Here is a 16,901-nt window from a genome sequence, read left to right on the forward strand (position 1 = left end):
TCACCCTGAATGAGTGAAGTGAGAAGTGCCCCTTTCTTGATGATACATGAAATCTGAGTGAGAAATAAACCTTGTACAGCACTGAAATTTGAGAGCTGTTTGTTATCACAGCATAATCTAGCTGATCCCGACCAATACAGTTCAACCAATCCTACAGGCTTCCTAGTAATAGTCACTGTTGCTGCTATATTTTTGTTAAAATCATATTATTACAGATACCAATGAGTGCTTCTTATGTGTGCTGGACATGTACTGTGTGGTGACGGCAATGTCCAATCCTCTCAACAAGCCCAGGAGACAGACATTATTACCTGTGACCAAGCTGCACAAATGTTTTATTTGCTGTATGATGGTTTCTTTATTTTATTTTATTTTGATGGGACTGGGTTTGAACTCAGGGCTTCACATTTGCAAAGCAGGAACTCACAAAGCAGGTGCTCTACCCTTTGAGCCACACCTCCATCCATTTTGCTCTAGTCGTTTTAGAGATGGGGTCTCAGGAACTATTTGGCTGCACTGGCCTTGAACCTCTATCCTCCTGACCTCAGCCTCACAAGTAGCCAGGATTACAGGTGTGAGATACCAGTGCCTGGCTTGCATGATGGTTATTGAAGATGCTGTTCATCCTATAATTCATTCCCCTCACATAATGTCCCATGGGATGATTTCTTTTTAGCAATTACAGCAAAATGATTTAGCGATTATTGTCTTGGAAAGCAATTTTACAACACATATCAAGCAGCATTAGAACATTTATTCCCTTTGCCCTATTCATTACTGTTCTGTAGCCCAGGGCATTTTGTGGGGTCGTTAGATTGCTTGAGCAGTAAATACAGTCATATAGCACATGATGAGATCTTGGTCAATGACAGATGTCAATGACAACTGTGGTCCCATAAGATTATAATGGAGCTAAAAAGTTCCTCTTGTCTAGTGAACACATAGCTGAAGAAGAGGCAAGAGAAAAGGACACTTCAGAAGAAAAAGAACACCCCAGAAAATTCACAGAGAAGAGTTTAGCAGAAGCTTTTACACACCTCACAAGTTCCTTAAAATCTTGGAAAACAAGTTTTCATTAACAAAGAGGAATATTCATGGTGCACTATCTGTTTACAGACAAAAACATTCTTTGATGGCACTGGGATTTGAACTCAGGGCCTCACGCTTGCTAAGCTCTTACCACCTGAGCCAATCTGCCAGTCAAAACAAAAACATTTTTTGAGACAGGGTCTTTCTGTGTAGTCCAGGATAGCCTTGAACTTGTGATCCTCTTGCCTCATCTTCCCAAGTGCTGGGATTATAGGTGTGCACCACCATATCTAGTCACAAGAAAATCTATGGTGGAAAAAAAAAGAAAGAAGGACTAGTGGTGTGGCTGAAGCAGTAGAGTGCTAGCTTTGCAAGCACAAGGTCCCTAAGTTCAAACCCCAGTCCTGCCAGAAAAAAAAAATTGGCTGGGTGTTGGTGGCTCACACCTGTAACCTTAGCTACTGGGGAGGCTAAGACTGGGAGGATCAAGATTCAAGGATAGCCTGGGAAAATAGTTTGAGAGCCCCTATCTCCAAAATAACCAGAGCAAAGTGGACAAGAAGTGTGGCTCAAATGGTAGAGCACCTGCTTTGCAAGCATGAAGCCCTGAGTTCAAAACCTAGTCCCACCCAAAACAAAAGCGAGCAGGCAAGAAAAAAGAAGAGAAAGAAAGAAACCAGCTGGAGGAGTGGCTCCGGTGGTAGAGTGCTTGCTTAGCAAGTGGAAGGCCCTGAATTCAAACTCCCATACCACAAAAAAAAAAGAAAGAAAGAAAAAAAAACCAAGCAAGCCATCACAGAGCTGTATCTGAAAAGTGACATCCCGGGAAGAGCTTCAGGCGGGTCCCTCAGGAGGACTACAGAAAGAGGTGTTGTCATCACAGGAGGTGACAGCTCCATGCATGTTGATGCCCTGAAGACCTACCAGTGGGACAAGATGTAGCGGGGGAAGACAGTGGTATTATGATTCTGACCCTGTGTAGCCCTAGGGAATGTGTTTGTGTGTCTTAGTTTTTAACAAAAAGGTTTTTAAAAAGTAAAAAAAATAAATAAATAGAAAAAACATTGCCAGGCACTGGTGGTTCACACCTGTAACCCTAGCTACCCAGGAGGCAGAGATCAGGAGGATACAGGTTCGAAGTCAGCCCAGGCAAAGAGTTCACAAGATCCTATCTCAGAAAACCTATCAAAAAAAAGGGGGCTGGTGGAGTGGCTCAAGGTGTAGACCCTGAGTTCATACCCCAGTACCACAAAAAAAGAAAAGAAAAGAAAAGAAAAAAACTTACAGAATAAAAATATTTTTATAGCTGTGTAATGTGAATTTTTTTTTTTTTTTTTTTTGCAGCCCTAGGGGTTGAACTCAAGGCCTTGAGCTTGCTCAGCAGGCACTCTATCACTTGATTCATTCTGCTAGCTCTTTTTTTGAGTTGATTGTTTCTGAAATAGGGTCTTCTGCTTTATGTCCCAGCTGGACTATAATCCTCCTGCTTGAGCTTCCCTGTGTAGCTAGGGATGATAGGCATGCATCACCATATCCAGCCATCTCTCAAGATGTCAAGATGGGGTCTCTTGAACTTTCGTCCAGGCTGGCCCTGAACCAAAATCCAGGTGGTGGCTGAGACACCACACTTAGTGTTATTGTAAAATAGTCAAGCCAGCCAGGTGGCCCAAGTCTGTAATCCTAGCTACTCAAAAGGCAGAAATCAGGAGGATCAAGGTTTCCAACCAGCCTGGGCAAAAAGTTCAAGGGATCCCATCTCAACCAAGGCCTGTATGTCATCTCAGTTAAGTGAAGAATGCCACCAAGGCATAAAGCGAAACCTATCTCAATAACAACCAACTCCATAAGGGCTAGGGGTATGAAGCCTCTTTGGGAGACACTGAGTTCAACCCCCCAGTGCTGCCAAAAAATAAAAAATCAAAAGTTTAAAAACCCAAAAACACTTATAAAATAAAAAAAGTTACAGTAAGCTAAGGTTAATTTATTATTGAAGAAAAGTATGTTTCATAAATTTAGAGAGTAATGAGTGCCCAGTGTTATGAAGTCTACAGGAGTATCCAGTGATGTCCTGGGTCTTCCCACTCACCTACCCCTCACTGACTCACCCAAAGCAAAGTCCACCTGTATAGGACACTCACGGTGAATGGAGTGTACCATACAGGTGTGCCATTTTTATCTTTTGTATCATATTTTTACTGTACCTTTTCTATATTTAGATACAAAAGTACCATCACAGATGGGCTGCTGGCTCACACCTGTAATCTTAGTTATTTGGAGCCTGAGATCAGGATTTGAGGCCAGCTTAGACAAATAGTTCAAGAGACTTAATCTCCAAAATAACCAGAGCAAAACAGACTGCAGGTGTGGCTTAAGAGGTAGAGCACCAGCTTTGCAAGTGAGAAACCCTGAGTTCAAACCGCAGTCCCATCCCACTCCCAAAATAGTAGCATCATGTTACAATTGTCTACAGTATTCAGTAAGTAACCTGCAGTACAGGTTTGCAACCTAGGGGTAAAAGGCTATTCCATACAGCCCAGACTTGTCACAGGCTATATGGAATATCACCAAACTTGTTCAAGTACACTCTATTATGCTTGCACAAGACTTGTTTTCTCAGACCCCATCCCCATGACTATGTTTAGATGTGATATGAAATATGTATATATGAAAAAAGAACTTAAACTTAGAGTTTGTCTTTTCAGTTACTAGCATGTTTCCTTTAGCCAGAAGTTTAGAATGTTACTGGTCCAGTTCCCCTTGCCTTGGTGGCCATGTGTTTGGTGTGTTTCCTCCTTCTACAATGTCAATTTCCTGTTAATTGTAAGACGTTCCCGTCTTTAATAGTAGTCCCTAAAAATGCTTCTGGGAGACTGGCAGGATAGGCATACATTTTAAAATGTGTTTAGATCCATCATGCACTTGTTCTGTAGGGCCTAGAGGGTAGGCATGAGAGTATGGAGCGCTCCTGGCAGAATTGAACTAGGATAGTAAGTGGGTGTGCGACCTCCCAGTGTGGCGTCTAGCACCACACCAGTCCTACCTCCGCGTAGGTCGGGGGACAGGCTGCCCACTTCTCTGACTCTGTCTCTCCAGCTATTGGTGCCCTCTCATCACAAACCCCTCTATTCTGCTGGCCACCCTATAAAGACAGTAAAGCCCCTCCTCTTGCCCTGTCTTAAACGCACAGTCGGCACTCTGGGTCAGCTCTTCCATGCACACATACTCCACACCTTCAAGCCTTACAGCCTTCTCAAACGCGGGTCAGGTTACAGCGCAGGTGGTACAGCGCCCGCCAAGCAAGGGCGAGGCCCTGAGTTCAAACTCCAGTGCCAATAAAACAAAGTCACAGAAGGTCCCCCACGTTACTTTATTGGTGTACGCAGAACTCAGTTAGTGCCCCGGACGTTCCTCCATTCCCTACGGGAAGCTGCGTTCTCTGTTGGGGGCATACGAATCGACGACGCGGGTCCCAGGGTCGTATCTGTACCCGGCCGCCGGGGGGGAGGGGGTGCCACCACCCCAACTTTGAGCCAGCAGGGGGCCGTGGCCCGCAGCCCCCGGCTTGGAAGGAAAGTCTGTAGTGCTTGCTCCTCATCTGGCGTGAGGGGAGGCTCACGGGAAAAGACCCACGCCACTAATCCCAAACTTTGTCGATGCGCTGGACAGGGTGCGGTGACCCCCTACTTCTCGGCGTAGCAGTAGGTCCCGTAGGCCGCCTGCTGGGGCCTGGGGAAACCGAAGCTGCGCACCCCGGGATCAGGGAGGCCCCCGCAGCGCGGCCGCGGCGTGGTGATGGGGAAGCGCACGCTGCCGTCCGCCAGCCATCCTCCGTCACATTGGTCCAGCCCGGAGAACTTCCAGGCGGCGTAGAGGTGCCCGACCTTTGCCACCACCGCTCCCCGCCGCCGGCACGCCGCGTGGGCTTCAGACAGTGTCAGTCGCCCAGCCACGAAGAACACCTGGCCTGGGGACCGGAGTGGGTCACTGATCGGCGAGAGCAGGGAGAGACGTGGCGTGACAAGGATTCAGATTCCCCGTACGGGGGGGGGGGCGGAGCTGGGGCGGGGCCGAGGTTGGATAGGAGGAATGGGAGAGCCTGGGCAATGATTTGGGCGCAGGTGCATTTGAGAGGTGGGCTGGTGTTTGGGTGGACAGGGTAATAGCAGAGGCGGTGCCTTGGTGAGATACCGAGACCCGCTCCTGGTCTCAGCCTTTAGAGACCCCCTTCCTCTGCCCCCATGGTTCAGATCCCGCCCCACATCTGGATCTTGGCTCAGCTCGCCGCGTCCCTCACCCGCCAGCGCCGAGGTGAAGCAGAAGGCGTCATAGCGGTCGCGCTTTCGGTCGCGGGGCCCGTAGCTGCGGATGCCCGGCCGCCCGCGGCCGCCGCATGGAGCGCGTGCGGTGAGCACTGGGTAGCGCACGGAACCCTCGAGCAGCCAGCCTGCATTACACCAGTCCAGCCCCTCGGTCCACGCTGCGGGAGATGGAGGGAGCGGGGAGGAGAGGCGTCACCAGCTGGAGCCAGACCCAAGAGCCCCTGGTTGTTTGGTTGGGACCCCTGTGACAGCCCGGAGGGGAGGCTGGGCTGTGCGAGGATTACGGCTCACCCTGATACAGCTGGCCGTAGGTGGCCAGGCGTCCGTCCTGCTCCTCGCAAGCCTGCTTTGCCTCGAAGTAATTGAATTGGTACCGACCCCGGCTGGGTTGGTACGGAAACACCACACCTGGGGAATGACGGAGAGCCTGGGGAGGGTCCGCAGACGCGGAGGAAGGGAGAGGGGGATGCGCAGTGTGGAAGAGCGGGGCGGGGGGCGAGGCGGGGGTGGAAGAAAAGACGCCCGGGAGGAGTGGGGAAAGTGCTGGGAAGAAGCCCTCTGGGAAACCCAGGAGAGGCCCGACCCTAGCTAGAGAGAGGGATGGGAGCCGACGGGCCTCACCCTCCAGGCGCAGGGTCAGCGCCACACTCTCATCCTCAATGCCATTGATGAGCTCGCAGCGGTACCGGCCCTCGTCCTCCAGGCGCACACCCGCGATGACAAGGGAGGCGTCCAGCCGGTGCCCCCTCCGCATCCTAGCGCGATCTCCCAGAGGCCCGTAGCCCCGAGCTTGCAGTCCGTTGGTGATGAGGATCAGTGTTTCCCGGAGCTCTCCTGGCTCCACTTTGCTCCAGCGCACCTTGTAGCTGGGAGGCGGAGCGCCCAGGACGCAGGGCAGCGTGACCGTGGCCCAACGTTGAGAGTGAATGACCTCGTGGATGGGGGGCAGAAGGTAGTGGGGGCCCGGGTGGGGTGCTGAGCAGAGAGGCCACAGTGGCAGGAACCCCCTGATCCTCACTGCCCCATGCCCATCCAGACCCTGCCCCCATAAACTTTATCCAGGCTCCCCGGGACCCCTCTTCCCATTGCCCTCTCAGAACTGACTCTTGCTCCCTGGGTATAGCCAGCTGCTGCCCCTTTCACTCTCCCCTCTGTTGAAGCCTCTCCGTCAGTGCGCTCCAGGTTCTGGGCTAGGCTGGGGTCTTACCTGGGTTCCCCAGGGCGTTTTGGAAGATGATGAAGACCCAAGGGAGAAAGAAGTGGCAGAACACAGGGAGGGTGAGCAGGCCTGGCATGATGGAGAGTCAGTCAGCACGTGTGCAGGGCACAAAGGGTGGGCACTCCTTAGGATGAGAGGGAGGGATGGGGAAAGAACAGCAGTGAGGATACTCTTTGGGGATTTCTGGAAAGATCTGTCTAGTTGGAAGCCAAGGGGGCAGGAAAAGGGGGCTGGTGACAAAAGGTAATGAGAGGGCCACCCTGACAGGGCTTTCCCTCTTCCTTGCTCACATCCCCTCTGCCAACAGGTCCTGATTTAGCATCTTCTCTCCCTATCCTCTCTCATCCCAGGTGCTACTTCCTAAGCTTGCCAGCAGTATTGTCAACTGGGTCTGGGTCTTCTCCCAACACCCCTTTCCTTCCCTAAACTAGAGTAAATATGATCTTATCACTCTCCTGTTTGAAACAGTGGCTTCCCATTGTCCCGGAGATAAAGTCCAACCTCCTAACTACAGCTTCCAGGGCACCTGTGATCCAGTCCCCATGGTGGACCCCAAACCATCCCTCACCAACCCACCTAACCCAAAAAATTGGACTGAGGACCCCTATACCTGGTTTTATTCATTTTCCAAATCTGGTTCCTTCACATCCTAATTGTATGAATTTGAACAAGTTATTTAACTTTTCTCTGCCTCAGTGTCCTTATCAGTAAAATGTGGATAATAGCATGCCTACCTCACAGAGTAGTTGCAAGGATTAGATAAATTAATTATGTGTATATAAATGCTTAGAACAGAGTCTGATATGTATTAAGTGTTAGCTATTATCTCTTGTTCTGAGTGTAGTTTCTGGCATATAGCAGCAGCTAATATGTGTATATTTTTATGAGTGAACTCACATTGAAGAATTATGGGAAGAAGACAATAAAGCATGGGGGAGAGAAAAGAATTGTCCAGAAATCTAAAGAGCTGAGCTGCATCTTGCAAATGAGGGCTAAAGGCTAGCTTGCAGGAGGAGAAACAGAGGTTAAGCACAGTAAGAACTTTCCAGTGGTTAAAAGTGAAAGTGCCACTTCCTCTTTACAGGAAAACTTGATAAAAAGAGTGATTGTGGAGACTAAGATTGATTCAGGGACCAACCATAATGACAGCTAGCATTAACATGTTTAGTCGAATGTGCTTGACACTGCTGCAAGCATTTTACATATATAATTTGATATTTGCTCCTAGCAATTCTGTGAGGTAGGAACTAACAAATCCCTGTGACACACGCTGAAACAAAGCTACCCACATTTTAGGAGACTTTAGTGTGGGCACACAGTAAAAGGAGGGATTTGAATCCAGATCTGACAGGCTCAAGCTCTTAGTCACTGATCTACATTTTCAGAGCAGGTACACACAAACCATCTTCATACCCTTTGGAGAAAATGTCATCATAGCCAGCAGTTCAATTGCCTACCTGTTAGAAGCTGGTCTCTTCCCAGGGATGAAGGGAGCAATGCTTAGCAGCTTTCTGTTCTGCTTAAGGGAGAGGTTCCAGGTCAAGGCATTGCCTGAACTGGGAGGTCCAAACATCTTGAAACCCTGGGTCTGGAGCATTTGACCCAGAAGCAATGTTGTTGCTCCTTTTACACTTTTGAGAAAAGGCTTCTTTCCTGTGCTCAAAGGAGCAGTCAAGATGCCAAGATCTCCATTCTCCACCCCCTACCATAAGTCCACTAAACTATGCTAAGTGACCCTTGTCTAGCCCTGTGATTTTATCTGTGGAATTCAGTGTGCTGGGACCAGGAGAAGAGGCTGGGCTTGCAATGAGGATGGTAAACGATGAAGGGAAATGGAATAAAGGAAGCAACCCAGGAATGATTCCCTAGAAGAGTGCAGAAAGTGCTTCTAGATGCTCTTGAATCAGAAGAGGATGGATTGATTGGTCATTATGAGGGTGCTGGACCGATGGGGGATGGGGATGAACTCTGAATATGGCTCAAAGATCCATAGCTGCCAAGCTCCAGCTGCCACTACATTTCCAAATCAGCCTCATCTAAGTGTCGCCCTTTCCCTCCCCTCCCCCCAATAAAGTCCTCACCTCTGCCCTCCAGTGCCTGGGTGTGCAGCATTGCCTTTGGGAAGAGACTCTCAAGGTATGAACCAGATTTCCAGGACTTCAGCTGCTTCAAGGAACCTGGCTCCTTCTGTCTGTCTGTCTGTTCATTCCTTCTCTGTCTCCACCCCACTGGAAGCACAATTTCCCATTGTCTCTGTCTTTTCTCCTATTGTTGAATAACAGGGCCTCTTTCTTTATTCCGTGGGTAACGGCAATGAAATGTCAACAGCTGGGGGTGTGGGATGCAGGACGGGCTGGCACATACAACCGGAAAAAGAGCCTGGGTGGGGGTGGGCTCAGGGCAGGAATTGACATCCAAGGAGAAGAGGATGTGGGGAGGGGAAAAGAACAGATGGTTAGAAGGTTGAAATGGGGTCTCCCTCAATACTCCAACCATGAGCTTGTAAAGGGATTTTGTGTGAGGCTGGGGGAATGGCCTGCTCTGTGGAGGGCAGAGGGAGTGGCTAGTGTTGCTATAGGAGAGATGGACATTAGGCAGTAAGGAAGACTTTTCTGTCCCTGGGAAGGGACATGGAAATTTCTGAGGATGGAGGAACTTTAGAAAGCTCTCCAAAAGGGAGGTCATCTTATTTGCTGCCTGTTTCCCCTCTGCCTTCAGCACAAATAAATGATCTTAGTTTCAAGTCCTCAAGAGAAGGGAACCCTTAATCTCATTGGGCTGAATTCACTTTTTCTAAAGTCTTGTTAGGAACTTGTCTCAACTCCTTCTGTAGTTAAAAACATTTCCATTGAGGTACAATTCACATATAAAAGAATGCACAAAGCTGAAGTGTACATGCACAGCTCAATGAGTTTTTCCCATATACACACCATGTACATAGCCTACCTCCATTGAGGGACAGAACATTTCCAATAATTCAGAATTGTCCCAATTTTTTTTGGTGGGGGAGAGGGACGGGAGTTTGAACTCAGGGCTTCATTCTCATAAAGCAGGTGCTCGACTGCTTGAGCCACACCTCCAATCCATTTTTCTCTGAGTATTTTGGAGCCAGATCTATTTGCCCAGACTGGCCTCAAACCTCGATCTTCTTGACTTCAGCCTCCCAAGTAGCTAGGATTACAGACGTGAGCCACTGGTGTCCAGCCATCCCAATTTTTTTGTTTTCTATCAACACAGAGGAAGGACTTCCCATTCCCATAAATAGCCATTTAAAAAATGTTTAGAAGGCTGGGTGTGGTTGTGCTCATCTATAATTCTTACTACTTGAAAGGAAGAAGGAAGATTAAAAGTTGGAGTCCAGTTTCACAAACAAAACAAAACAAAACAAAAGAACTGTGGACAACAATGGGATTAGACTATGAGCACATGATAAAAGCGAGAGCACACAAGGGAGGGGTGAGGATAGGTAAGACACCTAAAACATTAGCTAGCATTTGTTGTCCTTAACGCAGAGAAACTAAAGCAGATACCTTAAATGCAACTGAGGCCAATAGGAAAAGGGGAACAGGTACTAGAGAAAAGGTTATATCAAAAAGAATTAACCTAGAAGGTAACACCCATGCCCAGGAAATCAATGTGAGTCAATACCCTGTATAGCTATCCTTATCTCAACCAGCAAAAACCCTTGTTCCTTCCTATTATTGCTTATACTCTCTCTACAACAAAATTAGAAATAAGGGCAAAATAGTTTCTGCAGGGTATTGAGGGGGTGGGGGGGAGAGGGAGGGGGTGGAGTGGGTGGTAAGGGAGGGGGTGGAGGCAGGGGGGAGAAATGAACCAAGCCTTGTATGCACATATGAATAATAAAAGAAAAAAAAAAAAAGAACTGTGGACATAGCTCAAGTGGTAGAGTGCAGTGCTTGCCTAGCTTCGCAAGGCCCTGGGTTCAATCCCTACAGCAGAAAAAAAAAAATTGATTAGCTGGTGGTGTGGCTCAAGTTGTACAGTGCCTGCCTAACAAGTGCAAGCCCCTGAGTTCAAACCCCAGTATTGCCCTCCCCCCAAAATTAATATTAAAAAAAGGTTTTAGAATCATACACTTTTAGAAATGGGGTCTGGGGGCTCAGAATAGTAAGCCCCCTCACTCACTGAAAGAAGACAGAGATGGGAAATAGGTGATATGCCCCAACCACACAATACAGTTTTTGAGTCAAGACTAGAACTTCTTACTTTTTCCTAATCCCTCCTCTGCTCCCCTTCTTGGCTCTCAAGTCTGAAAAGCCTCATACCTAATAACAGGGGCCATCCCAGCTATACTTTTCAGGGCTCTGATGGTTGTCTTCTTTCTATTCAATCCATCACTGTTCCTGAGCCCTTCTCTCCTCCCCCCAGGATTGTCTCTCATGAGAGAAGACAAATAGCCTGCTGTCTCCTTGGATGGGACACCATGATCCAGTTCATCCTATTGGCTTCTTCCCAACTCAAACAAACAAGAGGGAGGGGAAAGTGTAAACTGGACTTGCCTCCTTCCCTAAATCATTTCTGAACTGTGGTTTGAAATTCTCTGGTATGTGAACCCATAAGGGCTGGGTTTGTGAAGGAGGAAGGCCTAGAACCCTTTGAGGATGAATAAGAAATGAAAAAACAAAAACAAAACAGGAATAAATAGATTACAAGTAGCCAAGCTGTGTTTAGTTTGTTCAAGGTTACTTTCAGGCTCAGTTCTCTCCAGGACTCTGTGAAATAGGAATGGGCTAAGACTACTCAGGCTTTGGTTGGCATCTTTTCACTGCCCTAACATCTTCGGAGGAGAGGCTCGCCCACTCCTGCTACCTCCTGACCATGGTTGACCAGGGTGAGGCAGAATCAAGGACAAGCATGGAGTCCTGGCACCTCTTTCTCTACCACCCCAGGCTTAGCCTCCCTTCAGATAGATTCAGTTGACTGGTGGTAATGGCAAGCATGGTCAAAGTTCACTATAGATTGCCACCAGAAGGGCTGGAAGGGCTGGCAGGATGGCACTTTTTTTTTCTTGGTTTATTTATTCATTTATTCATATGTGCATACATTGTGCTATTTCTACCCCCTGCTCTTGCTCCCTCCTTTTCCTCCCCACACCCCTTGCTTCCAGGCAGAACTTGTTCTGCCCCTTTCTCCAATTTTGTTGAAGAGAAGACATAAGCAATAATAAGAAAGACATAGCATTTTTGCTAGTTTGAGATAAGGATAGCTATGCAGAGAGATTCCTAGCATTGCTTCCGTGCACATGTGTACTACAACTCGAATTTATTCTTCTCTACTACTTCACTACTTCCCGGTCACCTTCCCATAGTGACCTCTGTCATTTTAAGGTTACTATATTAGCTTCTCTACAGTGGGGACATCAAACACTTTCAAGTTTTGAGTTTCCTAACTTTCCCTATTCCTCCTGTATATGTTCTCCCCTTAGCATGTGACATGTCCAATAATATTACTGCATTTGTTTTAGGTCTAAAGTCCGCATATGAGGGAGAACATAGACTTTTTGGCTTTCTGAGCTTGGCTAATTTCGCTTAAGATGATGTTCTCCAGTTCCATCCATTTACTTGTGAATGACAAGATTTCATTCTTCATCATGGTTGAGTAAAATTCCATTGTGTATAAATACCACATTTTCTTAATCCATTCGTCAGTAGTGGGGCATCTTGGCTGTTTCCATAGCTTGGCTATTGTGAATAGTGCTGCAATAAACATGGGTGTGCAGGGGCCTCTGGAGTAACCTGTGTCACATTCCTTTGGGTATATTCCCAGCAGTGGGATTGCTGGATCATATGGCAGATCTATGTTTAGTTTTTAAGAAGCCTCCATACTGTTTTCCAGAGTGGTTGCACTAGTTTGCATTCCCACCAGCAGTGGATTAGGGTTCCTTCCCCCCACCCACACCCCCGCATCCTCGCCAATGTTTGTTGGTGGTGTTTTTCATGAAAGCTATTCTAACAGGGGTGAGGTGGAATCTTAGTGTGGTTTTGATTTACATTTCCTTTATGGCCAGAGATGGTGAGCATTTTTTCATGTGTTTTTTTGCCATTTGGATTTCTTCTCTTGAAAAAGTTCTGTTTAGTTCAGTTGCCCATTTCTTTATTGGTTCATTGATTTTGGGGGAGTTTAGTTTTTGAGCTTCCTGTATATTCTGGTTATCAGTCCTTTGTCTGATGTATAGCTAACAAATATTTTCTCCCACTCTGTGGATGGTCTCTTCAGTTTAGAGACCATTTCTTTTGTTGTGCAGAAGCTTTTTAATTTCATGTAGCCCCATTTGTCCATCCTTTCTCTTAGTTGCTGAGCTTCTGGTGTTCTATTGAGGAAGTCTTTCCTATGCCTATTGCTTCCAGAGTATTCCCTGCTCTTTTCTGTACTAGCTTCAGATTTTGGGATCTGATATTAAGGTCCTTGATCCATTTTGAGTTGATACTAGTACAGGGTGATAGACATGGATCTAGTTTCAATTTTCTGCAAGCAGATATCCACTTTTCCCAGCAACATTTGTTGAAGAGGCTATCTATTTTCCATCGTATGTTTTTGGCGCCTTTGTCAAAAATAAGGTGGGCATAGCTGTGTGGATTCATATCTGGGTCCTCTATTCTGTTCCACTGGTCTTCATGTCTGTTTTTGTGCCAGTACCATGCTGTTTTTATTGCTATTGCTTTGTAATATAGTTTGAAGTCGGGTATTGTGATATCTCCAGCATTCCTCTTTTTCCTGAGTACTGCCTTGTCTGTTCAAGGTCTCTTGTGTTTCCAAATGAACTTTAGGGTAGATTTTTCAATCTCTGTGATGTAAGTCATTGGGATTTTGATGGGAATTGCATTAAATATGTAGATTGCTTTTGGTAGTATAGCCATTTTTACTATGTTGATTCTACCAATCCATGAGCACAGATCTTTTCACCTTCTGTAGTCTTCCTTAATCTCTTTCTTCAGAGGTTTGTAGTTCTCCTTGTAGAGGCCATTCACATCCTTTGTTAGGTTTACTCCTAGGTATTTGAATTTTTTTTGAGACTATTGTAAATGGAATTGTTTTCATATATTCTTTCTCAATTTGTTCACTGTTGTTGTATAAGAAAGCTAATGATTTTTTAAGTTGATTTTGTATCCTGCCACATTGTTGAATCTGTTTATTGTGTCTAGGAGTTTTTGGGTAGAGTTTTTTGGGTCTTTGAGATATAGGATCATGTCATCTGCAAATAGGGATATATTGACAGTTTCTTTACCTATTTGTATTCCTTTTATTTCTTCTTCTTGCCTTATTTCTCTGGCTAGGAATTCCAGGACTATGTTGAATAGGAGTGGGGAGAGTGGGCAATCTTGTCTCATTCCTGATTTTAGGGGAAATGGTTTCAGTTTTTCTCCATTAAGTATGATGTTGGCTATAGGTTTGTCATATATAGAGGATGGCACTTTGGATGGGGTTGTGGGGAGGGGCTAGATGAGATTGGCAAGGCTCCCCAGATCATCCAGTTAAATTACATTCACACAGTTGCTTCCACAACCTCTACTGCCTCCCTTCAGGAGAGTTCTCAGCAGAGGCTGCATGGCAGCTCCATCTCCTCCCTCCTGGCTCTCACCTTTCTCTTCCTCCCTGGGAACCCCAAGGTCATGCTCCTCTTTCTCACTCAGGCTTGGGTTCCTATGGGGTTGGGATCCTAGCTGGATGATGTAAGGAGTGAGCTTGGGGGATTGAGCACTGGGTAAAGACACATCTTCCACTTAGGAGTCCTCACTGGACCTTGCAGCTTGGGTAGAGTCAAGGGTGGGAAACAAGGATATTACTGGAGATAGGGTTTTTGGTACAGAGACAATAAAAACCTGACCTAGCCAAGTGTTCAGTAATAGAGGCAAGGCTTTAATTGGGGCCTCAGCTTGCAAGCAGAAGGGAGTCAGCACTAACCAAAGAGGAGAGAAGGCTGCTCTCCAGACAAAGGGAGACAGGCTCTTACTGGTTTGCTGGGGTGGGCAAACAGGTGGGCACCATCTTGCCTGAAGGATTTCAAGTGCTTAAGTTGCTGAAACAGCAAGAAGATGGGATAGAAGAAAAAACCAAGAGCCCAGGAGTTTCTTTGCCTTCTGTCCTCTTATTATGGTCCCTGTTTCATTCCTCCCCTCCCCCCACCAGAGAGTTTATCCTCCCTATTCTTAAGGGAGAAATGCTGATAAGCTTTTCTTCTGTATCTTCTTCCTGCTAACATATGGGTGTTGACCCTACCTGTTCTTGGAGGTTATAAAAATCTCTTGATAAACGGGATGTGGTGGAGCATACCTGTGATCCCAGCTACTCTGGAGGCAAAAGTAGGAGGATGATGAGTTCTAAGCCAGCCTGGGCAAAGTTAGTGAGAACTTATCTCAAAAACAAAATAAAAAACAAAGGGCTTGGTGGCATAGTTCAAGTGGTAGAGAGCGTGCTAAAAGTCAAGGCCCTGGGTTCCCCAGTAGCACAGAATAAACTTAAAAATAAAGGAAGTTGGATACCAGTGACTACTTGGAAAGTTAAGATTGGGAGGATCCTGGTTTGAAGCCAGTCCAGGCAAATACTTCAAGAGACTCCATCTCTTGACTGGAGTTGTGGCTGAAGCAGAAGAGTGCCTGCTTTGCAAGTGTAAAGCCCTAGTTCAAACCCTAGTCCCACCAAAAAAATAAATTAAAAAAAATAAAGGAGATAGTGGCATGAGTTCCTGACTTTGGGTAGGCTTATCAATTTTACTTGAGCATGGAAGAGACAAACTTAAGAAGCAAGTTAAATAGGCATGGGCCAAAAATAAGGAGTATTACAAGAACTGCAATTGAGACTAGGACTGAGCTAGGGTTCTAACCGTTGGAATCAGTCATGAAATACCAGAGATAACAGACTGCCCCATGGCCATCCATCAGTTTGTCTAAGATGGCAATATTGTTTTTAAGATTTTGATGTTTTCTACCAGGCACTGGTGGCTCACACCTGAAATCCTAGCTACTTGGAAAGCTGAAAGTGGGAGGATAAGGGTTGGAGGTCAGCGTAGGCAAATAGTTCAAGAGACCCTATCTCCAAAATAACCAGAGCAAAATGGACTAAAGGTGTGGCTCAAACAGTAGAATGCCTGCTTTGCAAGTGCAAAACCCTGAGTTCAAATTCTATCCCCCCCCAAAAAGATTTTAATGTTTTCTACTACCTATCCAGAAGCGTTAATGTAAAAACAACACTCTTCCCCAAGAATGGTTCAAGTCTCCCAGCTTCCACTCTGAGTGTGTCAAATGTTTGTAACTTTTACTATCACAAATAGGCCTCCTGCAAAATACCACTGTCACATTCCTTATCTTGCTGGTGGACTAACATTCTTGAACAGACACTCGTGCTCCTTTTCAGGTTCACAAGCATATTCATGTGAATCCGAAGAGTGCTGTGGGGATCAGATGGGACAAGCTCCACTCTTGTTGAATGAACCCAAGTGGGGCTCCCTCATAGCTTTTAAAGGGTGGCCAGAATGACTTGATATGGGTTCTTTCCACTTGGGTTGAAGTTGCTCTTTGGTGACTCTTCCCTCCATGTTTTAAACATAACTGTCTCCTGGCTGTGCCTTTGGAAAGATAGCATGATCCTGAGTCAGACTAAGCAGAGATTTTGTTTCCATAGTCTAAAAAAACCTGCTGAGTCTTACCTCAATTAATGATACATTGCAAAGTGAGATTTGTGTCTTCATCAAACCAAAAAGTGTCAGTGAAGAAGGGCCTGCCACACAGCATCTTGAAAAGACTGTTTCAGGTGGCTTCTCAAGGTGGCTCAGGTTCTTAGAAGCAGCTCACTGTAGGGTTCTTGGGTCTCCTGACAGTGTGGCTGAGGTTTACTTAACAGTGTGAGTAGCTTTTGCTACTTTTCCCAAGGTCTGGCGATACTGAGCTGAATGTATCTTACAGTTAATTCCGGGAGCTGTGGAAAGGTTTCAGGTTACCTGTGCCACAAAAGAAGGCCTGTTTTCACTTTGGAAGGATTTTAGGAGCCCAAATCCAGAAATAGTTTGAGGGACATTCATATACTTCTATGGTACTTTCTGTTCTTGTGGAGGGAGACTTCTATTCACTCAGTAAGTGTCTATAAATACTAACACATTTATACCCAGCTTTAGAGGGCATTTGAGTTAAGTCTAATTGCCAATCTTTTTTTTTTTTTTTCCAGTGGTACTGGAGTTTGAACTCAGGTCCTCCCACTTGCTAGGCAAACACTCCACCTCTTGAGCCACTGCATCAGTCCTTTTTTGTGTTGGGTATTTTAGAGACAGGGTCTCTCAAACTCTTTGCCTGGGTTGGCTTCAAACCATGATCCTCCTG

At 46.3% G+C, this 16,901-nt stretch overlaps 1 protein-coding gene across 2 annotated transcripts; it reads right to left on the reverse strand.

Moving 5' to 3' along the window:
* Nucleotides 1–4,377: 4,377 nt before the first annotated feature.
* Hapln2 (hyaluronan and proteoglycan link protein 2) lies at nt 4,378–8,882 on the reverse strand. 2 transcript variants are annotated; one of them, XM_074047823.1, is made up of 7 exons: nt 8,649–8,882; nt 8,025–8,083; nt 6,556–6,691; nt 5,970–6,323; nt 5,640–5,756; nt 5,324–5,506; nt 4,378–4,993 (listed from the first exon to the last, which is right to left on the reverse strand). In XM_074047823.1, the coding sequence occupies exons 3-7, from the start codon at nt 6,641–6,643 to the stop codon at nt 4,710–4,712; spliced, it is 1,026 nt and encodes a 341-aa protein (XP_073903924.1). In that variant the 5' UTR covers nt 6,644–6,691; nt 8,025–8,083; nt 8,649–8,882; the 3' UTR covers nt 4,378–4,709. The 2 variants fall into 2 exon arrangements, with proteins under 2 accessions (XP_073903924.1, XP_020018981.2); XM_020163392.2 differs by lacking the exon at nt 8,025–8,083.
* Between the last annotated feature and the right edge of the window lie 8,019 nt (nt 8,883–16,901).

Source organism: Castor canadensis, chromosome 11 (assembly GCF_047511655.1).
Source record: "Castor canadensis chromosome 11, mCasCan1.hap1v2, whole genome shotgun sequence".
Classification (NCBI taxonomy): Eukaryota; Metazoa; Chordata; class Mammalia; order Rodentia; family Castoridae; genus Castor; species Castor canadensis.

Coding starts and splice junctions, on each gene's coding strand:
- Hapln2 (XM_020163392.2), bottom strand. CDS start 6,643: ATGCCAGGCCTGCTCACCCTCCCTGTGTTCTGCCACTTCTTTCTCCCT. Junction 6,324..6,555: donor AAACGCCCTGGGGAACCCAG/GTAAGACCCCAG, acceptor CTCTCTGCTCAG/CACCCCACCCGGGCCCCCAC. Junction 5,507..5,639: donor CTACGGCCAGCTGTATCAGG/GTGAGCCGTAAT, acceptor CATCTCCCGCAG/CGTGGACCGAGGGGCTGGAC.